General features: G+C 43.8%; 3 protein-coding genes across 3 annotated transcripts; all 3 read left to right on the top strand.

Moving 5' to 3' along the window:
- The first annotated feature begins 3027 nt into the window (after nucleotides 1-3027).
- slc13a3 (solute carrier family 13 member 3) lies at nucleotides 3028-10404 on the top strand. Its single transcript, XM_062565722.1, has 13 exons — nucleotides 3028-3190; nucleotides 3674-3939; nucleotides 4849-5027; nucleotides 5638-5707; nucleotides 6107-6286; nucleotides 6363-6488; nucleotides 6693-6785; nucleotides 6905-7009; nucleotides 7145-7242; nucleotides 8061-8173; nucleotides 8410-8571; nucleotides 9391-9528; nucleotides 9605-10404. Exons 1-13 carry the CDS (start codon nucleotides 3083-3085, stop codon nucleotides 9764-9766), a joined length of 1800 nt encoding a protein of 599 aa, XP_062421706.1. The 5' UTR covers nucleotides 3028-3082; the 3' UTR covers nucleotides 9767-10404.
- A 2741-nt stretch (nucleotides 10405-13145) lies between these two features.
- ocstamp (osteoclast stimulatory transmembrane protein) lies at nucleotides 13146-16354 on the top strand. The gene is made up of 3 exons (XM_037479480.2): nucleotides 13146-13320; nucleotides 13794-14781; nucleotides 14867-16354. Exons 1-3 carry the CDS (start codon nucleotides 13160-13162, stop codon nucleotides 15218-15220), a joined length of 1503 nt encoding a protein of 500 aa, XP_037335377.2. The 5' UTR covers nucleotides 13146-13159; the 3' UTR covers nucleotides 15221-16354.
- A 2107-nt stretch (nucleotides 16355-18461) lies between these two features.
- Nucleotides 18462-23318, top strand: LOC119222671 (thyrotropin-releasing hormone receptor). The gene is made up of 2 exons (XM_037479481.2): nucleotides 18462-19247; nucleotides 20092-23318. Exons 1-2 carry the CDS (start codon nucleotides 18462-18464, stop codon nucleotides 20482-20484), a joined length of 1179 nt encoding a protein of 392 aa, XP_037335378.2. The 3' UTR covers nucleotides 20485-23318.

Here is a 23318-nt window from a genome sequence, read left to right as displayed (position 1 = left end):
ACTCAGTTTAAGTTTTTTTTTGGCAAAGCCCTTTTGAGCAGATGGTGCGTGAGAAGTGAAGTGAAGATGCTGTACGTTGAGATGTTGTGCGTTCCAGTCTGTATTGACTTTCCCTGCGTGAGAAGCTTTTATCCTGCAGACACCTGCAGTAAAACCCCCTCCAATCATCGCAGCGGGAGGCGGGCAGCATCTACCGCTGAGTCCTCCTCCCGGTTTACAAAGTGAAACGAATGCCCGACGGGCCTTAAATGCATCACCGCTTGTTGAAAATATTGATTTGGGATCACAAAAGAGGCGTCACACTGGGTGTGGCTCAGTGGGAACATGTGCGCAGATCACCACCTACTGGCACCTCCCCAGACAGCACCACCACTTTCAGCCGGATCAAAGATCGAAATAATTGAACCGCTTGTAAAAGGCAATGTGACGCTTCATGAAGTGAGACAAATGATTCATTGTAAACTGTGATGAATCCAATCCAATTCTTTTTTATTCCAACTTAATGAATTTATTTCAAATGCAGTCACAAATATTCACCTTTATTTTACTTCATGCAATTTAATTCCCCACTGAAATGATAATCTAATTGGACCAGACAAACTTCACAATTGATTTGTCTTCTTGGTCAATGATTGGAAACTTTTTATTCACACTTTTTTGCTTTGGCCCGGTTCCGGTCCCGCCATGCCGATAGTGCACAAGTGCACAATGACCGCAGCAGGTCGCTGACAAAAAGCCTTCAAACCACAAGATGTCACAAATATTTACATCCTGTTTAAAAAGAGAGCAGAACCTTTGCACCGGCTCAGTCCGAGAGCCACTCTTATTTAGCCTCCTTTAAAGTTCAAGTTACCTTAGCTATGACGCTAACTAGCTCATTAAGTGTGGAGTGACCCACCCGCGGTACCTCACACGGTCTTTCATCTGGCTTTTTCTCCATTATTCACATTTCTGATCATTTTCCCGGGGGAAAGAAATCCACCGTGTGTATATTGAGCTTTTTAGGTGCCGAGCTAGAGGCTGGCGGCTCTCCGGCCCAGTGACAACCCGAACCTCCATCGGGCCAACTTCAGTCTTGTAACTTCTGCTTGTAGCTGCTGGGCCTCCTGGAGGGCGGCACAACCACAACCAGTTGTAGTAAGATGAGATGCTTAGGGATCCCCAGGGGGCCGCCGAAAGCAGCACGATACCAAAAGTTTGTGACAGTGGCTTTAGGCAACGCTTACCTGTATTTACCCAGACCAGAGGCAAGAACATAGATGAGGAAGAGCAGGTGATGCAGACGAATCGGAGCTCGTGGCGCGACCGAGGAACTTGCGAGGGCATGTGCCGTAATACAGAGTTGGGCATTTAAATGCCTGTATTCAAACACAAACTCTGAATATTATAAAAAATGGTACCATTGTAAACCCTTTGAAAAGACTAACTAATGTCCATCCTGTTTTTATTTTGATAAACGTCATGGAAGACACAGCAGGGACCATCAATGGATGCCTCCTCTCCTCCTCTGTTTACATTTATCAAACTAAACGCTTTTAAAACTGCCAGCAACCATCCTTCTGTTCTCCCGCTTTGCCTCATGAAAGTGAGCTTTTATTAAAGCTCATAATAAATCTTCATCAATCTCGAACTGACCCACACTTTGCCATTTTTTACAGTGTAGCGGAGGGTTTATCAAAACCAGTGAGTGTCCTCAAAAATCTGTCCTTCTGACCTCAGAGATAAGAAAGAAAGTTAATCATTTCTGTCATTTTAAGACCTTCAAGATTTCTCAACCGTTAAGCACGGCTACTTAAAACTCACCCTGACCTTAAAAGATTACTGCTTTCAAAGGAGACGAAAATGTATTGACTTGCGGTGACACGATTGTGAAGAAGCACCAAAGTAATGGACAACACGTTCATAAAATGAACACCTTTTAACAAAAACCAAGCATTAAACTGTGTTGTTGTTACACAGAGAACTGGAACTCAGGCAACGCAATGCAATTTAGCAAGTAACCAAAATACTTTACTGTACTACTGTACTATAGGAGAATATACTCGCAATCTAATGGAGGTTTTCTTTTCTATTTTTCAAATGCAAACCTTTGGGGTGATTATGAGTTCTGTTTTATGTGCGTGTGCACACTGAACCCACCGGCTCGCTGTGCAGGAAAATGCATTTAATTGACTGTTTTATACCGTCGCTGGCTGCTGGCTGCCAACTCAACTCATCAACCAGCCGCCAGTCATCAATAACTGGTGGAAGGCCATGTTAAAACACCCTTTCTGATAATGCAGGCCTCCTTTTATTCTTTGTTTTTGGTTGAGATATAAATAGTTGAGTTTGGTCTCATTTGAAACCGGAGTATCTGCTAATTAATTATGATCACGAGATGAATACATTTCTACTCTGAATTACTAATGAGCTTATAAAGCTAAAAGCAACCCTGTTAAACAGATCCCAATTAGTTTCTAGTTTAGTGGGAAACTACATCTCTTACGCTGCGCAATGCACACCTCACCTCACCTTTAAAGGACCTGAATCCTGAGTGAACCTTAATGTGTGTGAAAGGGTGCAGCTCAGTGCATCAATCTACTGCAAACATTTGCATTTAACATGCTTTCACTGCATGTAAATAACTGAACAACCTATATAATAAACTGATGAAGTGGCAGCTCCTTCGTTCACACAATTAAATTAAACTATAAGAACATGGAAAAAAAATGAGAATTAATGCAACATTTATATTAAACCACACAACGAAAACAAACCTAATTTCCAATGGGGTGCACACAAATGAAACGGGAAAAGGCATCTTGCAAGACTGGCTGTGTGTGCATTTCATCCAGATACGGTTTAAGTGCTTTGCGTCAACACAATAGAAAAGCAGTTCTTTCTAGTTTCCAATGCGCTCCTGGTATATTGTGTGTGTGTGTGTGTGTTGTTGTTGTTAACACATTTACTGCGCACATAACAAGTGGGCGTGGTTAATCCCCTTTGGACCGCGGCTGAGGCTCCAACGTGCCGTCCTTTACTCCTCTGGGCCAGTCCGCCCGCTCCTCCTCCTCCGATCGCAGCGACACCTCAGTCGGTGGAGATGAAGATATCCGTGGTGTCCAACAAGCTGTGGTGCGTCCACAAGCAGCTGATTCTCCTGCTCGTTCCTCTCCTGCTGCTGCCGCTGCTTTTTACCCTTCCGGAGAAGGTGAGAGAGTTTTGTTCGCGGTCAGATCACTCGAGGGGCTTTTGGTCATCAGTCATGGTTTCACTCGCTGCAGAGTCCGCTGTTGGAGAGAGGAACTCTGTTGCTTGAGTAAAAGCAGAAATTCCCCAGTCTAACAAGTAGCTTCAAAGGCACAGGAACTCCAGCTGTTAATCCTGCTTGAGTTTATGTAATAAAGTATGAAATACTAATAAATAATGTGTGGCAGTGGAGTGAAATGCATACTACTAAACTCTGAAAGGTAGCCAATAAAGAATTTTAAAATTAACATTTAGTCCATGTGTCAATAAAAAGCTATTAAACGATGTTGTAATGAAGAGTATTCATATGTTAAACCAGCAGTTGAAGTGGTAATTTGCAGCAATGCCACAATGTACGCCATCAATTTTGTTGTTGATTTGCTTCCTTTTTGCTCATTGTTGTATTTGCCTGACCATTAACAATTGCATGTTGCTTATTTTTTAGGAGGGAAAATGTCTTTATGTGGTGGTGCTGATGGCTATGTTTTGGTGCACAGAGGCCCTCCCTCTGGCCGTCACAGCGATGCTCCCGGTCTGCCTCTTCCCAACCCTGGGGATCCTTCCATCCAAAAGAGTCTGCCCTCAGTACTTCCTCGAAACCAATTTTCTCTTCCTCAGCGGCCTCGTGATGGCGTCGTCCATTGAGGAGTGGGGCCTGCATCGCAGAATCGCCCTGAAGGTCCTCACTATTGTCGGGGTAAAGCCAGCCTGGTGAGAAAATCATTTTCCTTTCTTATATGTGGACGTTGTGGTTTTTACGGTGAAGTTCTGGCCACCACAGCTGCTGGTATTTTACAGTATATTGTTTTTAAAGTACATTACCGTAAACAAATAACGATTCTGAACTGTTGAGTTTACAGTTAAAAGAACATCTCTTAATGTCTAATACATTGACGCTGTCATTTTTACGGTGGAGTTCTGGGAACCAAACCTGCCAGTATTTCACAGTATTTTCAACAGATCTTTTTTTACTGTGCATGATGGTCCGTATAATTAACACTAACAAAATATTTATATAAAATATTTTTTAAAGTAATTCATGTAAAAATCCCAATATAGAATGATTTCTATATTACGGTGCATTTCTGTTGTCAGTACAATTTCTAGTACAGTTAACAGTGATTAAACATATTTATTACAAATTAATGAATGCCAAGATAACTTTCTGTGCTGAAATTAACGGTGTTTCACTGTCAAATAAACTGAATTTAACCAATTTCAATTTAACAGTCTGTTACTGTCTGGATTTGACAGTTTTTCACCGTAAATTTTACTGACTTTTTTTACCGTGTGAATGGTACAAAACCAGCAATAAATGAATCTATGAGCAAGTACTCCCCGGATGGCCGATGATTGTTCTCCAAAAATGATTCCCTTGTTATAATGAATATATATATATGAATGCATGCATGCCTTCAGTCTGGATGTGTTGGAGCCACAGACAGGGCAGTGAAGTCACGCAATGCTTGGAAAGAAAGACTTTTTGTGGGATTTATTGACGAAAAATATGGAATATCTATTCATCCTCTACGTGGACGCGCTCCTTATTCCGCAAAGAACGTGTTGCCAGTCAGCATCTGGGACTGTGATTTGAGTGACTGATTTGAGTTTCCCTCCTAGGCTGATAATGGGAATGATGCTGACCTCGTCCTTCCTGTCCATGTGGCTCAGCAACACGGCCACCACAGCCATGATGCTCCCCATCGCCAACGCCATCCTGGAGAGTCTGTTTGGGGACCTGGAGACCCTGAAAGAGAAGTGCAGGTCCGCAGAGGATCCTGAGAGTGACATAATAAACGGTGAGTTAAATGTTGTCTGTTCATTTAGAGGTAAACTTATTAATGTCGCTATTCTAACTGTGGCGAACACTACTTTTTGCACTGTGAAAGTTAAAGTGATTAGTGGTGAGTTTCCCTCAGTAGCACAGAGCATTTTATCTCACAGCTGCTTTCAGGTTATTTTCATCCCTCTGGTTTTCTGGCCCATATTTTTACAGTATTGTTTCAATCTCGACCTTCTTATCAACCCACTGAGCAATGTTTGTTCAGGAATTTAGTGGAGACCAAACTCGGAACGAAAAGAGAGTCAATGTTTTTATTTACTTTGTTCAACTGGTGAGAAACCAAACAAAACTATCCCTGAATGACAAAAAAAATAGTATAATAATGCTAGTTTTATATGTTATTAAAAAGATCCAAAAGATGACTTTGCTAAAATGGGTAACAAAGATGACTGTATTGTTTTAAGGTCGGCCTTGCGGTTCTGTAATACATAACCTAAGATGTGAACTTAAGTTAGCCAATAATCAAGTGGTGAGCTATTAATGTGACAGGTTGATGAATATGAACGATACAGAACATCCCTTTGACACAGAGCTAAAGGTGATCTCTGTGATTCACTTTCTTTCAGGCCAGCCGTCTGTGAAGCTGCATTCACTGCCCTCAGTGCCCTCAGAAAAACAAATACTCTCAATGGACGGGTGAGAACAAAACCCTGAGATGGTTTGAAACAACTCTAACCGTATGCATCCTCACACGATCCTCCTGTTGTCTGAGTGCGTTTGCTCCCCAAAATAAACAATTTTTGAAAAAAAAAAAAAAGAGACAACAAATAACAAAGGCTGGCTGTTCTCCTCTGTTTTCCCATTGTGCTAAGCTAGGCTAACCAGCTGTTGGCTTTGAGTTCCATGCTTATTCTAGAGAACGCACGTGATACCAATCTGCTCATCCAAGCCAGAATGCGAATATGCCTATTTCCCAAGTCACCTTGAACTCTTTTGATGAATATAAGAAAAGCTTATATGAAACTCTGGTGGAGCTCATGTTCTTTCTTCCCAAGTTCATCGGGTGTAATCATGTCTTTTAAAACTTCCAAATAGGACGGATGGGACAGAGCAGAGCGACACGAGGACGTCTGAGGAGATCCGATTGGAGTCAAAGTACCAGCTGAAGGTGTGGAAAGGATTCTTGATCTGCATTCCTTACGCGGCGAGTATCGGAGGGACCGCCACGCTGACGGGCACCGCGCCCAACCTCATTCTGATTGGACAGCTGAAGAGGTAACCCTTTGTTTTCCTACGGTCAAAAGACACCCTTTCAGCGTCGGTTTGAAGGCACTTTGTATCTGTTTCACAGCTACTTCCCAGACTGCGACCTCCTCAACTTTGGCTCTTGGTTTGCGTTCGCCTTCCCGCTCATGCTTCTTTTCCTGTTTTTGGGATGGATCTGGATAGCGTTCCTCCATGGGGGCTTGAACTCACGGTAATTCGGATGTTTGCTTGTTGCAGATTCTAAAATCATTTAAAAATAATATTTGGACTAATACAGTTCAAGCCATGAGGCAAACTGTCACGATGGTTTTATTTTCGTCGAATGGAAAAAATCCTGTCATGTGGTCAGGATTACCGTGATTTGTTTTTCCATGTAAATATTGAGAACAGTAACGTTTGTTTTTTTCTCACGCAGATTGTGCTTCACGAGACACGACCGGAGAGCTCAGGCAGAGGTTCGAGCTCAGGCTCTGATCCTGGACGATTACAGGAAACTGGGGCCCATAAAGTGAGGACTTGTGGATGTCTTCAAATCTCTTGCAATACGGGTTGTGAATGTGTGTATTATTATTAATAGTTTTTTTTTTCATCACAGAGTCATTTTACTGACTTCCCCTTCCCTCTCAGCTTTGCAGAGGGATCCATCGCTTTCTTTTTTGTGTTGTTTGCCGTTCTGCTGTTCACAAGAGATCCCAAGTTCATTCCCGGCTGGTCGGTGCTTTTTAAAAAAGGGTAAGAAAAAAAAAGTAGTTCATCCATTATGACATCATTTATGGTTTGAAAATGATAGATTTTTACGCATTGAGATGTTAGTTCATTATCTTCTGCCTCTGATGATTGCCCCCCCCCCCCCTCGTTGTCCTGCAGGTACGTCTCTGACGCCGTCACGGGGGTGATCATCGTGTCCATGTTGTTCTTCTTCCCGTCGCAGAAACCTTCTCTGAGCTGGTGGTTTGACCCTCAAGGTCGGTGGGATTTCACTGTAAAACAACACACCTCACAAATAGATACATAGATATGTGTACACGCACATGTTATCGGAACAATAAACATCTTTTTTTTTCTGTAGATTTGCGACGGATAAAAAAAAGCGCTGTACAAAGGGGCAAAGTGAGGATATCATTTATCAAAGAGACAACAAATGGACGCTCAGAAGTTAATACTGATGACCAAATGTACAACTATTGCAAAAACATGTCAAGGAATGTTAATAATGTAGATTAGAGTCTGATCACATTTTCCGTCTTGAGTTGAAACTGTAGTTTCTCTGTTTCTGTGATTAGAATAATCTCTCAAAAATATGTTGTCACACTTTGGGGTTTTTGTTTGTGTACGTGTGCGAGAACAGTTTGTACGCACAAGTTCGCTGTGTGAGACACGTGTGAGTGTGAGTATGTGTGTGTGTGTGTGTGTGTGTGTGCGATTGTGTATATTTTGTTCAGCTGGTCAAATAAACTGCTGGATGCCACAGAAAAAAAAGAGAAGCATATCCTGGGGCTCATTTGTGTCTCAGTGTAGGTCAAGAATACAACTTTATTATCCTTATCTCACCAAAACACAATAGTAAAATCATGTAGGGTACAGTGCATAGATTCTAAGAAAGTGAATAAATAAATGTATAAAATAATAAGTAAAACATGCTGTGCAATATAGATGGGCATTTATCTACTGTGAATCTCACCTGGAATCAGCAGACACCACGGATGTCTGAACACATTTTGCAGTATAAATACACAGTATATGTACATATTTTATCATGAATAAATAGAATATTTTTCCACAGCATCAAATACTCCGTATGTACCTCTGTTATCGTGGAAGAAAGCGCAGGACACTGTGCCCTGGAACATCATTCTGTTGCTGGGGGGCGGCTTTGCTATGGCTAAAGCATGTGAGGTAAGCATGATGTTATAATCCCATTCCCATTGAACATGAGATAACATGTGCCCCTCCCTCTAATGTACTTTATTCTTTAGCTTCCTTCCAGCAGAATGCAGGATCAGTGATTGTAAAAGTTGACATACATCTGTGTGTGCTTCACTCTCTTTTGGTTCCGGTCTCCACTTTGCTTTTTATTATGTTGGGATTCGATCTCTCACCTGTGACCCCCAAACCTTGCCGGCGCTCTGCAGGAATCAGGACTCGCCACATGGATCGGGGGCCACCTGCAGCCTTTGGCCGAGGTCCCTCCCGCTGCAGCTGTGATGTTGATCACTGCCTTCTTAGCCTGTTTCACCGAGTTCGCCAGCAACACCGCCACGATTATCATATTTCTGCCCGTCATTGCCGAACTGGTAAGACAGCTCCGGACGTGTCATGGTTAAGGGGGGGGGGGGGATGTTTCTGTCGATGATTGGCGTGACAGTCGGGTAGATGAACATGCGGACTCGGTTACAAGACAAGCGGTGGAAACCCATAAAGTCGACAGGGAACGTGGTTCTGACCTCGTTCCTCATGTTTGTCAAAGGCTCAGTGGAGTTGTTTAACTCCGTCAATCGATCCTCTGCTGTTTGCCGCCTGTTGGACATTAACTGCTCTTTCCAGTAATCATTATCTGGATGGTTTTGTACTTTGCAGCGGTGAGAATTGTTTACAGACTGAGTTATTATAAGAATGAAAAACGTATTGAACTATGACCTGTGGGGGCTGTGCTTGAAAGTTCACTCATATCACTAAATCCAGACATTTCAGAGAGATGACACAAAAATGATTCCACACGAATTGCACATCATTGCGGGGAAACTGAGTTACTGTGCTGTTGCTTTTAATTTGTCTGGGTACACATTTCCACACCGAATACGATTCCCTCCATTCGTATGGTGGGCATCAAAAAATTCAAAGAGGGATACCTCAACACAAACTAAACCCAAACCCCAGAGGTGAGTGAGAATGAATTCTCTCACTTAGCTGAGAATTTAGTCTTTTTAAAAGCAGCGAATGTGGCCGTAGGTAGACTGAAATTCTTCAACAGCTATTGAATGGATTTCCATTAAGTGTTGTGCAAACTTGCATGGCCCACAAAGGATAAAGTCTATTTTAAAGCTGCGTGAGTTTAAACAATGTTTTGCAACATTGAAGCGTGGGTTCACACCCTGCTGGATTTGTCTCTGCAGGCTATTCACGTCTCAGTGAACCCTCTGTACTTCATGATACCTGCAACCATAGGATGTTCATATGCCTTCATGCTGCCAGTGTCCACGCCGCCCAACTCCATCGCCTTTGCATCGGGACACCTCATGGTCAAAGACATGGTGAGAGCCTCACACCGGGCGCCGAGCGGCCCTCCCCCGTCGCCTGCCTTCCTGTTTTCACTTCCTGTTTCCTCAGGTGAAAACTGGCGTTGTGATGAACATCCTGGGCATCCTCTCCGTGACCCTGGCCATGAACACGTGGGGCGTCGCCATGTTCGACCTGAACACCTATCCGGAATGGGCGCACCACATGAACAAGTCGGCCGTGGCCATCCTGCCGCTCAATGCCACGCTCTGATTACAAAGCCAAAGAGCGTCTGCAGGATCGCGCAGATTTAACATAAAAACAGGAACAAAAGTCTGCCTGAAGGCGTTCTGGGAGCTTCAGCTGTCAGCTGATGTGATGCTTTTAATAAGCTTGTGATACACTTTGTGATTTCTTGGTGTGAAGCTATATTTTTTGGGCACACTCCGAGTTCTAAGATAAATTAAAAAAAATTAAAAAATGCAAGCATATTTAGATTTTTCCCTTCCTTAAACTGGACCGGAGAGATATTTAACCTCAACAACAGCGACAGCTGGAGCTCTGATTAATTATATTAATAAAGATAAACTGCAGAGTGCTGTTTGTATTGATGCTAGCGGGCTCGTCTCTGCTGGGAGAATGAGAGATACCTCTGTGAATAATAATCTTTAAATATATATTTTACATGAATAAATTACCATGTAATAAATGACCATGTTTTGACTTCGAATCCCTGTTGAATTATGTTACTTGTTTATGTGTTATTTTGCCTGTGTTCAGAGATTAGAGAATTGATTTCTAATAATTATTTTGTTACGAAGTGATTTGCATTCATATAACTGCTGTTAAAAATGAATCGATTGTATTTTGATATAAACATTAAAAAAAGGAATAAATAACGGTGATTTGTTTGCATGTGGTCTGTGTATTTGGTTTATTAATGGAAAGACTTTGTTTTAATATGTATTAGCGTGCGAGAGCACGCATTTGTAAATTCTTTACAATGTTTGCTCAGATGTCAAAACCCAAAACAATGGTTAACTGGTGCGATCGTTAATTTGTGGAAGATGATGAAATGCTGAACCGAAAGGTAGGACAGGATGTACAGTACGGTCTGTACAACCTTTCACCTGAACACAGCTGATTGCATTTTGGGAATCCACACATATATAATAATGATCGGGACCTCAGTCACCCCTCTGTTTTGAGCCATAATGGTTTGTCACCTGGGGCTCGTCACTAATCAGGACCGGCCCTGTACTTAAGCCTGTGACTCCCCAAAGCTCCTTGCGAAGTCTTGTGCATGTTCCATCACATTCTGAGCGTTTTCCCGATCTCCTGTTCTTGCCTGTTATTGACCTCTCGTTTGTCCCAGACCTCGTTCCTGCCTGCCTGATCCTCAACGGTACTTCTGCCTAGCTCCACGCAATCCCGGCTTTCGACCACCCGCCTGTACTCCGGATACGACCACGCCTGACCCCCTGACGGTGCCTCTGTTTATCCCCGCTCTCCTGGCTTTCGACCCTCTGCCCGCCTACTGGACGCAACTACGCCTGACCCCCTGACGGTGCCTCTGTTTATCCCCGCTCTCCTGGCTTTCGACCCTCTGCCCGCCTCCTGGACTCGACTACGCCTAACCCTTGTCTGTACTTCCCCAATAAAGCTGCGCTCTGCGCTTGGGTTTCACTCCTGTCTCTTGTGGTGCGTTACATGTAGGCAATGCACTTAAAAAAAAATGATGGGGATGGGTATTTATGTGGACCCCCCCCCCCCCCCCCCCAATGTCTAAACCATGATTACGCCCTTGTATATATAGGCTTTTACACCTTCAGTAATGGTAGGTGGGGGGTCAAGCCAGTTTGTACAGCAGGGCACCCGCGAAACTCACAAAATTCATGTGTTAACTCAGGTGACAAAATATCAACGTTTACTTTGAGTTTTGTACGGGACACAAACAATGATCTTCTGGTCCAAAGTAGACAAAACAACAATGAAACATTTCTTAATGCTAGAAAAACACTCCTAGTTTACCATCTTCAACGAAATTTCCCAACTTCACTTTTAAAAACCATCTGTCATCTTCTTTCATAACTTCATTCATCACATCTCTCACTTCCCATCTTTTGCTGTGGAGCGACCCCATTCTATACTATATATAATATTGTTTTTCAGCGCTTGTTTCAAGACTATTTCAGGACTGTCTTTACGGTCAATAGAAACACCCGATTCCTGTTTTTAGTGCTCTCCGGCCACGGCGAACAGGAACTCACAATGTTCATTATCTGGACTTACTGGCACGGCGAACAGGAACTCACGATGGCTATTTGTTTAGGGACCCTTGGTCCACGGTAAATAGAAACTCAAATTCAAATATTTTGGGCCAGTGCTGGTAGTTGACCTCAGATGTAGACGATCATCTTTGGCACCTCAAGATAATGAACATTGACGCACAAACATCTCGACAAGGAGATGACCCAAAACACAATGTGCCTCTATGTAAACGAGCACAGACTCTCTGTCTTACTAAGGCGAAACCACAAATATAGACTAATCCTATCTGGTGTACCGTAGCTCAAATAGAACTTTGTCATGGTCAAAAGAAACAACAGTCCAGGTTGCTAAAAATCTGCCTGCTGCTCTTAACTCTACGTCCGATGATTTAGTTGCAGGAGCGTTGGAGTGGCTTAAGGGGGCCTTCTTGTGGCCATCTCCAATGCTGAGAGGCCTCACCGACACTCAAATTATACACATTAGCCAAATATGAGATCTGTGAAAATATTCAGTGACGGAAATTTAAATTGTATTTATTTGTGCGTGTGAGTATGCGTGCGTGTGTGTGGGTGAGAGTGTGTGTGAGAGAGTGTGTGTATGTATGTATGTATGATATTAATCTTCAAAGTAATATATACTAATTGAGAATATGGATAAGATAGGGGTGGGTATCTATAAGCTTTTGCTTCCCTCTACTCCTTTTCTTGAACAAAAGGTGACTTTTCTAATTTTGTGGTCTATGTCTATGTTGATTTTTAAATTTTTTATTTTTTAATGTCTACATGTTCAAGAAATAAAATGCTTCAAATCAAATCAAATCAGTCTTTGAAGAGTTAGTATGGAAGGGAATCGACGAGAGTAGAAGAACAGAAATGTATCAATTTCTCAGAATGCTGTATTAGCATCACATAAGCTGCAGACAGGATATATACATTCAAACCCTGGCAAATAGTTCAGATTATTTGAAAAAAAGGGGAAGGGTCAATAAAACGTATATTTATTTGAACTTGGCTGAGTCGGTTGTCTGTATTTGCCTTGTCAAAGTGTCAGTTGTAGCAATGTACTTTAACACAAGAAATGGTTACGACTATTACCAGAAGGTGACGGGATCAACCAAAACCAACTGCTGGCCGCTGGCAGGACAAATGCTTAATTTCTGGCCCTAGTTATTCTATTATTCGATCCTGTTAGAAAAAGAATGAATGTGGCGCCAGGCAGGTCAACTTTGTGATCACATTTACGTCACGCGGTGCGTCACCGGACTGAAGCCATCGGAGAGGTTGACCTTTGTCACATTGAGTGCGCGTGATTGCGTCAGGTCTCTCCATCTGATTTTGTGTCATTTATGATTCTTGTGGAGAACATTTGTTCTTATATTTTTACCCACATGGGAACATGGGACCCAAAAATAGCCACATGACAGTGACTGTTCAGAGAAGTTCCTCTTTTAACTCTCACGATCCAACACTTCCCAATCCTGCTTTTCCTTCAACTCATATTGTCGTATGTGTTGTGAGAATGAAGTTTATCTCAGAGAATGTTGTTATTTCTATCAGGTAAGAACTGTTCTTCAATTCAGTGTTTTCTTTAATTGATTTATCAATTTATCTATCTATATTTGCAATATTTTCTTGTGAAATTACAGAACTGGAGTTAAAAAATGTCTCATTGAAATTACTCTTCATTTCCCAGTACCCGTTTGGCTAAGAGTAAATCAATTGCATGTCCTATTTTGCAGAAGTCATCCTCCTCTTATATTGAGGAAAAAAACTTAACTTGACCTTTTGGAAAATAGGTTTGCTTTCTGGACCAGTGTAACATAATGTATGGTTGGAAAATGAAGACATATGCATAAAAATAACTAATCAGATTTTTAAAATAAATATACTTGACAACTGAAAGATTTAAGATGTTAACCTCCGCTGTTGGTGTGCAAATGTGTTTTTTTAAATCAAAATGATACGGCCTCATCTCCCTGTCTTTCCTAGCTCAATGCTAAGCTAAGCTAAGCTAAGCTTTCTCTCCTCAGGAACAAAGCGGGATCCTTCCAACGGGCCTTTAAACCCCTGCTGCTTCACCTCTGGGATGTTTACTCGGCGCCCGCGCCGGCCGGCAGGGACGTCCCGACCCTCCTGGCTCTCTGCCTCGCGCTCACCGTCGCCACCGGCGGCCTGCTGCACCGCTGGCTGTCAAAGACCCTCGAGTACGGCGGCGGGGCGTCGGCCGGCGCCGCCTGCCTCTACGGCGCGGCGGCGTTCCTGCTCTCGTCCCTGTGTCACCCGCTGCGCTGCGTGCTGACCCTGAGCCTGCCCACCGTCTGCACCGGGCAGGGACGCAGGCTCCTCATCGCGGCCTCCGTCATGATCCTGGCGTCCAACGTGGTCCCCAACATCACAGCCAACGTTGGGGCGGTCGCTCGCGCCTTGAAGTGCACGGCCGAGGGCTTCGCCAAGACGCTGTTGAACGCCACGGGGCCCCTGGACGAGGCCAAGCGGGACCTCGTCCAGGAGGCCGTCAAAGTGAAGCGGGAAGACTTGGGCGTCGTCGCCCACCTGAGGGAGCTGGATCGTTTCACGCGCGTCGACGTGTCGGATGTCAAGAGCAGGTTTGCCGAGGCGATCGCGCAGATGGAGGCGCACTTCTCGGGGGCCAGGAACCTGCTCGGAGAATACAAGCTGCTGTCGAGCCGCATCCTCGCTGCCGTTTTTGTGGCTGCGCTGATCTTTGAATCCGCCCGCTACTTAAGATCCTATCTGGCATCGGTGAAGTTTGACAATGGCTCCATCTCCAAAGGTCTCCCGCATAGGGCGAAAAACAAAACCAACCCCACGAGCTGCAGGATTACCAGTCAGGAATGTGCCGCGTGTTTTGTGTCGCTGGTTGTGGTGACATTATATTTCACCGCAATCACTTTGATCGTAGCTTTGGATTACGTCGTGTATCACATTGTTCATGCGACCCTTCCGTGGATGCTGGACTTTCAACCCACATCTGCCAGCATAAGTGTGTCTTACAAGGTGAGACATAACTGCAGCTTCTTTAATTGTTCCTCCTCACTCTGTCAAGTATTTGCTCTTATTTTTTTATTAAATCTCCTAATAGGTCCACTGGTTCCCCCCTGCCTTCTGCATCATCCCACAATCCTGCGTCACGCGGGAGCTCGCGAACTTCCACAGGGTTTACGAGTGGACTTTCAACCCCGAGCCGTCGCTGTGCGAGGCGGCGACCTCGGCTCCGAGCCCGGGGGTCGCCCTCGTCCTGGGATGTCTCTGGGCCGTGAGCTACTCGCTGGTGTTCCTCGAGGTTTACGCCAGGCGGCTGCGCGGAAAGATCTCCGCCTCCTTCTTCAGAGAGAGAGAGCAGAGGAGGACGGAGTACATGGCGAAGAAAAGCGCAAGCCAAGCGGAGTGGGAGCAAGCAGAGGGAGGTGGAGGTGGAGCCCCCGTCGTCGACTAGAGACACCCCGAAAGCCCATATTCTTGTTGAGTTGAGTGCTCCCGAGGAGCAGATGACACTGCACGAAAGCGTGAATGAATGGATGAATCCAGACATGTGCTGTAATGCCCGTTGAGGGGTTACCAGGCCTAGAGAAGTTGAAAGTAATGCCGTCCATCTGCCCCTCCACTAGGTTTGGCTCTCCACAACATGCAACCATTAGGGGTCCTGAGGGGGATGTGGCGTTGAGGGGGAACTGTAGCAGTCGGAGGTGAACATTTCCCACTGAACCTTCCGGCATGATTTCCAAACCCCACGGGCAAAATACTTATTGCTTGTTACCCACAGAGTTGTTGGGAGTTTCAGTTTTTAAGGTCATCATTCGCTGCTCTTCTTGTGTCTGTTCTTGCTCAACATGAACTGAAGATAGAGCATCCTGTGTCGGAACCCCCCTTCCTGTGCAGGCGCCTCACCCACCCGACACATAAACCCTGATGTGGTTTTTATCGACGCGCCGTGTCACCTGCGCATTATGCAACCATTTTTCAACGGTTTTGTTGGGTTTTACATAAATGTCACAGAGTGGTTCAGTATAAACTTTAGTTATTTCTGGTTTGTTTTCCCCCTCGGTCCCACTAGATGCCACTATGGCGCCGTGAACGGATGCGGATGGAGAACAATATGTACCTCCTGTTGGGAAATGAACAGCAATAGATTGGATCTTACAGTTTTCATGAATATTTTATTGGTCTAGATGACTTTTAAAGATTAACTGAATCTATTTCACGTGCCCATCGAATTATTCACCCGACTATTTTAGTCCGTGTGCCCTTACGAAAAGAAGAAAAAAAAACGTTTTTCTCTGAAACGTTTTGCATTTTTATCAGAACACCTCTGCCGAAGACTCCCATGAGCCCTCAGGAGTTTATTTTAGGATACAATCAAGAATAATAATAGAATACTTATTTATCATCTATTTTTAATTTTAACTTTTTGTCCACTTTGTCCATGTTTGTGTAACGATGAGACACGGAAATGTTAAACTATTCATGTATTTTCCATGTGTTGCTTTGTGTGTGTCTCTGGGCTCATTGCTGGTGGAAATGCAGTCAACTGAATGATCAATGATTTAAAAAATGTAAATAAAGTGTAGCACTTCATGTCAAATTCTTGTCGTTTTCTTTTTCCTTCAGTAGCTTTTCTACTTTTTTCTCGTTCTTAATTTAAGCTATTTGATTAAACCTAAAATATTAAACCTATCAAATATATCTTTCATTTCATTTGAATATTTGTTTGCTCGATGGGAAACGATGGGATCTCAACTGGAACTTAAAATAAGGGTTTAAATGTATTTTTCGAATGCACAACACACACTAACCCCACCAGCACGGCGCAGTTCAGTCAAACAATTACCTGCACAGAAACAGCTCCGCAGGATTCTCTCTTCTTCTGCGGAGCTGTTATCTATTCATTAGAAGGAGCCTGGTGGACTGACTCTTGGGAATGATGAAAATGCGTCTTACGTGCGTCTTATTAGCATTCATACTTTCAGTCCTGGCCACGGTAAAAGGTTTGGAGAGCTCTCCGAGCACCAAGTGGTTCATAAGAGTCTATTTTCAATGCTTTGAAAAGACATTTGGTGGAGGATATATTTTCCTTTGGTTACTTTGTGTGTACAGCTATTGCACAAGGTCTTGTAGGTATTACTGTAGTATAAACCACACACGCTGAGTGCAAAGGGATGAAAAAGCCTCAGAGGAATAACAATCCTCTTAATCTTATGGAGTGGATTCCTTTTTGTCCCTTAAATTTCTTTTTTGACTTCCACGCACGTGAATCAGTGCAGACAACCACGTCCACTGCCATGTCACAGAAAATGCAATGTTGAATAAATAATGTCTCTGTGTGGCACGGGAGAAACGGTCTAGTTCCTAATTAGTCATTGTAATTTCAATTGAATGACCAATCATTGCAAGGGACGCAGTGTTGAATTGCAGCCTGGTTCCTCGGCCATTTCCATAATTGCAGGATTTACGCCACGGCCGCAGTGGGTGACATATCGTGAGGAGGTGGAATTGATTTTGAAGTTGCTGGCCGCGTGTAAGACAGTGCGCTCCACGTTTGATGTAATGGTGTGTGATGTGAAAGAGAGGGAGGGGTGCAATGGTAAAATACAAAAAAGGGAGATTGGAAAGCAAGAGAGGGAGGGAGGGAGGGAGGGAGGACTCGAGCGTCTCTGCAGAAGGACTGTAGGTTCATTTGTGCCCCTTGGCTGATTGCACCTGAGTGCCGCTTCCGGAGGGTGAGCTGCCTTTTACAAATGATGGTAAGCTGCTTATTTTCATCTCTTAACCATATCTGTTACACGTCAGTTTTCTCTCCACGGTTATTTTCTTAACCTAAATCAGTTTTTTTCCTTATTTTTGTTGAGGGCGTCAGACTTTTCTCGGAAACCAGAGGGCAATTTTGAATTAAAGAAAAAGGATGAAATAGTTCAATATTATGCGTTTGAGTCTTTAAGTGAACTTTTCCCTTCGCAGTTAACTAGCTTATCAGGACTATCAAGTCTTTATTTAAGTTAGTGAATGTAATCTCCCTCAGCGATGAATGTCATAACACACATTCCTCAAAATACACAGTCCCTTAAAAAAAAGAAAAACATTAGGGGGATTCACACAAAATGTTTCAAGTCGATAAATCTATCCAATATTCACATTCTTTTAGTCCTATTTTGGTCTCTAGCTGCTCCTGAGGGAAACATCTGCCTTTTAGCAGCTAAATGCTCCACCCTGTGTCTTTTTGGTGTTTGTTGGTAGTGAGTAAAGTGAGATTTCAGGGCTTCTTTAATGCGTGTTCAATCTTAAAATGATGCCGTGATAACCTTTAGAATGAGTGAAAGACGTAAAGCTTCAGCCAGACACGACAAAGCTTTGTAAAGCCGAGTGGAGCTGCAGGCTCGGGTAATAACATCAGTGCGAGCGACACCTTTCCCATTTGTCACATTTTCACACCACGCGGTTACTTAAAAAATATGGATTATAGTGGCGGCACTCTTTATTTCTGATTGAGGGTGTTGCAGTGTTCCCTATAAGTCAAGGGGAGCTGGGGAAGAAAAATAGGACGGGACGCAATGTGTTTAAAGAAATTCTAATATAAAATTAAAAAAACATCCTTCCCCTTTCCGTCCTTTTAAACGGTGCCTATCTCATTTTCTCTGTTTCTGCCTTCAGGGTTCTTGCTTCGTCCGCTGAATCGCGGCCGCATGGACCCGACCACGATGGAGAACAGCACAACAACGTTGCAAGACGCCACTCGGGCGGCAAATCTGACGGAAATACGCATGAACCCTCTCGAGGAGCAGGTCATAACGATAGCTTTGACGGCGCTCATCTGCGTGGTCGGGATTGCCGGGAACGTCATGGTGATGCTGGTGGTGCTGCGCACTAAACACATGGTGACCCCGACCAACTGCTACCTCGTCAGCCTGGCGGTCGCCGACCTCATCGTGCTGCTGGCGGCGGGGCTGCCCAACATCTCCGATGTCGTGGCCTTCTGGATCTACGGACACACGGGATGCCTGTGCATAACGTATCTCCAGTACCTGGGCATCAACGCGTCGTCCTGCTCCATCACGGCCTTCACCGTGGAGCGCTACATCGCCATTTGCCACTCCATGAAGGCGCAGCTCATATGCACTGTTTCCCGGGCCAAGAGGATCATAGCGGCGGTCTGGGTCTTCACCTCGCTCTACTGCATCATGTGGTTCTTCCTGGTGGACACGGACGAAACCGTCCACGCCAACGGAGTGGTCGTCAGGTGCGGCTACCGCGTCTCCAGGAACTACTACATGCCGATCTACTTCCTGGACTTCACTCTGTTCTACGTGATCCCCCTGGCCGTGGCCATTGTGCTCTACGGTCTCATCGCCAGGATTTTGTTCATGAGCCCTCTGGCGTCGCACACGAGCGACGGAGGAGGGTCGGTCCACCAGGGTCGGTGCCGCAGCACCAACAAGCCCAACAGGGGCGGTGTCTCTGCAAGGAAGCAGGTACAGTATGTGAAGTGGTTCTCAAATGGGGGCATGTGAGATTTTTTTTTCTTTTTAAGGCGTTGCTTTTTACTGATGTGGAGAATAGTCTTCTGGAGAAAATTTCAAATTGGATAAATTAGATTAGGTGCCTTTTTAGCTGGATCTCAATTTAAATGTAGTAAATACAAAAAAGTGGGGTTTAGGTCACAATTTTCCCAACCTTTCAATTGTTGTTGATCACTTTCCAAACACGGAAATATATTTCAATTTATCCAATAAAATCCAATAGTTTTGGTCAAATATCTCTAAAACTATTGGATTTTTTTTGACAGACATTTATTTTCCTCAAAGGATGAATTCCATCTTTCCTGTTTTTTTGCTCTGAGGTAAAACTATTGGATGGATTTCCACGTTATTGTTTCAGGCGTTCATGACCAGGATGAACTGTAATAACTTGTCGATTGTCTGACTTCACCATCCGATCCAACACACACGCTTTCAAGCGCTCTTACCAATAAGAATGCATAACAATCTGTTCCTCTCAGAATTGGAAAGTGCAATGGTAAAAGTGCCTTCCAGAACCCCCCTGATGAAACTCTGCATTCATTGAGTCGCCCTCTTTTCTCTCAGGGCGGCCTTTTCTCCCAACCCTTCCAGCGCTGTTTTTCCTTCCAAATGGCCCGGCTCTTGGTTTTAGAATTGTTAGCCAAACGAACATCCAGATGTTAGCATTCAGCATAGATGGACTCTTCTAAATGAAATCAGCGGGCCTGTTGAGACCATCACTCCTCCTCATTGCTGCGTCTCCGTTGTTTCCTCGTTTCCTTGTTTCCTCCCCCCCCCCCCCCCCCTCCCCCGACAGATCACTAAAATGCTGGCCGTGGTGGTCATCCTGTTCGCCGCGCTGTGGATGCCTTACCGCACGGTGGTGGTGGTCAACTCCTTCATCGACCCGCCTTACCACAACACGTGGTTCCTGCTCTTCTGCCGCACGTGCATCTACACCAACAGCGCCATCAACCCCATCGTGTACAACCTCATGTCGCAGAAGTTTCGCGTGGCGTTCAAGAAGCTCTGCGGGTGCAGCTGGCGCCGCGCGGGGCAGGTGCCGCAGTGCAGCGCGCCCATGTGCTACAGCGCGATAAAGGACTCGTCCCACGAGAGCAGCGCTCTGACCGGGGGGCCGGGGGAGGCGAGCGGCGGGGCCCGCCGGGGGGCCAGCGAGGCGGACGTGGAAGCTTTCAGCATTTCTTAAATGAGTTTGCCGGAAGAAGGAGGAGGAGGGAATTACTTGTTTTTTTTTGTTTTAGCTGAGATCTGTAGATATTTCTTTGTGTGTGCAGTGTTGGGTTTGTGGTTCTTTTGTTTCAGTGTGGTGGCGGTGTTGCGAACACACACGTGTGGGGTGTGTGAGAGCGGGCTTTAGTGTGCTTCACGCTGCTTAGTCGTAACATCCGTTGCAATTACACAATAATGAGCATTCTCCTTCAAATGAAAAACACTGACCCAATCAAAGAATCAGCATGAGTCTCTTGATCATAAGTGCACTTGTGCTTTTCACAGTTACACCCACAGGCTTGATTTTATTCACATATATCACAATCTTCAACATCACTGATGATCACTGATGAGTTCCAATTTTGACCCCTTTAGTAATATATATTTATTCATTGATCACATTCCCATCAACAGGAACCACATAAATTGTAGCAGTAACAACTGGGAGGGACCATTTAACGCATCACATGGTGCGTTAGCATATGCCGACCTATTTTGATATTGAATCATAAACCTACATTGGTGTACACCATCTAGGTCTGGATGCTTTTGCCAAGCAGCACCACTTTGGTGTAAATACCCCAATCACTGTTTTATGTATTGTGATGACCTTTTGGGCCGATGTTCTTGGTTCTCATGATGATGATCCATACTGACTTTGGTGACCCTTGTAATCGGACTAGCTTCCTATTGTTAGCATTTAGCTTCAATGTATCACCGTTAGTAATTACAGCTTTGAGGTTGTGCTCTAACTAATTTCACTAAAGGTCTAATTAGAGTAATCGGAAACACGTATGTGGATGTGCAGGTCCTTTGTCCTATATCGTACAAGTTTGATCCTTTTATTCAACCTCATTAAATCTGTACATTCTCTTTAATCATGCACGTTTTCTATGTCGAATTATACTAAATACAAACGTTGTTCATCCAGTATTTCCTTTAGAGAATGGAGATTTACATAAACTGAATTGGACTGCAGCTCTAGTACAGGTTGTTGTACAGCATCAGAACACCCTTGAATAGAGGATAACAGATGGATCATTTCAAGGACGCACTTATAATTGTCTTTTCTTTTTGGATTTGCATTCATTTGCTCGTATCCTACTGCTTGGTTGAACACATCACACCTTTTGTTTGCTTGTTTTTTCCAGGTTTCCTGCTGCAGCCTCAAGCTCTAAAAAAGTATCATCTCTACCGTAGCATGCGAATAACATGAATAACAACTAACGGCAAGTCATATGTGTATGAAAATGTGATGCTTCTGATTGGTCTAAGTGCAGCTTCACTGTGAGATTACAGTCAATGATGAACCCTGTTGGTGTTTTGTAATGCGTCAGCCCCCTACTGTGTCACGTCCAGAGCATTTTATACAAAAATGACCTCCCTCTGGATGTTGTGCAGTCCGAATGGGGCCGAGCTTTTTGATGAAAGAGTCAGTGAAGGCAGAAATCCGCTGAGGCTTAGTTCAAACATTGCCAGTGACTCCAGCAGTAGTTTCTTTAATTTTTTGGTTCGAGACGTGACAACATGTATTAATACTGAGGTTTTTTTGGTGTTGTTTCTTGTTTCGTTTCATTGTGTGTCAGATATAAAAGAAATACCCATGGCCTCAACAGACTGAATACCGCAGAAGTCTTAACAGTAAGCGGGCAGTAAAGGTCTGATGATGCAAAGCCACTTCCTTTGGAGGAAGGAGCAGCGAAGCGGCTCTGGCAAACACTGCTCTTGTGACGTGGCCGCGTTGTTGGGGCAGCATGCTCTGCTTTGCTAATGGAAGTTCTGGGTCAGCTGTGTCACATCCAGCAGCATGACATCTAACAGTGTCACCCTTGTATGACAAAGTGCTTTATATACACTATGTTATATGCTATATATACACAAACAGTGATAACTGTGCAACTTTCGTGCTTATTTTCCCCAAAGCTTGGATTTGAAAATACCGAATGTGTGTGTTTTTTTAAGGTAAGCAGCTGGTTGAGTTAGATTAACCTGCTGTCTAAAGGTCATCTAAATCGTCTTAACGGCACTGTTAAATCAATATAGTTTAACATATATAATGATTCGGTCCACAGGCAGTGGGCCATCTGTGGGTTGATTACTTGTTAAATTAGAAAGCTTCATCTTGAGGAAGCTTTTCTTATGCTGTGATATCTTTTGGTTACATCTTCATCTTTGATAACTTCTTCTAGCCTCCATTGACGCAATCTGAGGAAACAAAAAGGTAATTTAGATATCTGGGTTGGAGAAATTAACATTACAAATTAACATCATTATGTAGCTTCATTACACTGATCTTTATTTAAAGATTCTGAATAAATCACATGATGAGTGACACATAGTACAATATATTTTGGTATTCATTTTTGTATGCAGAGAACAAAAAGAGCTCTTCTTCTGTGAGAATGAATAATTCATACACAGCATCTGCAAGAGTTTTTGTTTAATATTAACACAAATAATCAAAGCGCAGCCGGAGTGTTTCAGACTTTATTATTTATTGTCCATTAACCCTCGTGTGCGTTGAAGAATATCCTTCACTGTTACTATGGAATGCACAGAGCAGACAAAAAAAAAACATGCAGGGAATGAACGGATAAAGCAGCACAACAAGTCAGCATCCTTCAAATGTCATTGATGCAATTTGTTGTTCAACGGCTAAATTGATGTTAAGTTAAGATTTGACAGCTGTAAAAACTGTATATAACTGAAAATATAACAACTAAAAAAGTTGACAATTAAAATGACTGCAACACATGGATAGAACAAAGCCATCGTTTATGTTATTTGTAATGTGTGTGGTTTCTTCTTCTT

Source organism: Pungitius pungitius, chromosome 1 (genome assembly GCF_949316345.1).
Source record: "Pungitius pungitius chromosome 1, fPunPun2.1, whole genome shotgun sequence".
Classification (NCBI taxonomy): Eukaryota; Metazoa; Chordata; class Actinopteri; order Perciformes; family Gasterosteidae; genus Pungitius; species Pungitius pungitius.
The sequence above is the reverse complement of the archived record's forward strand: the minus strand, read 5'-3'. Positions and strand labels throughout refer to the sequence as shown.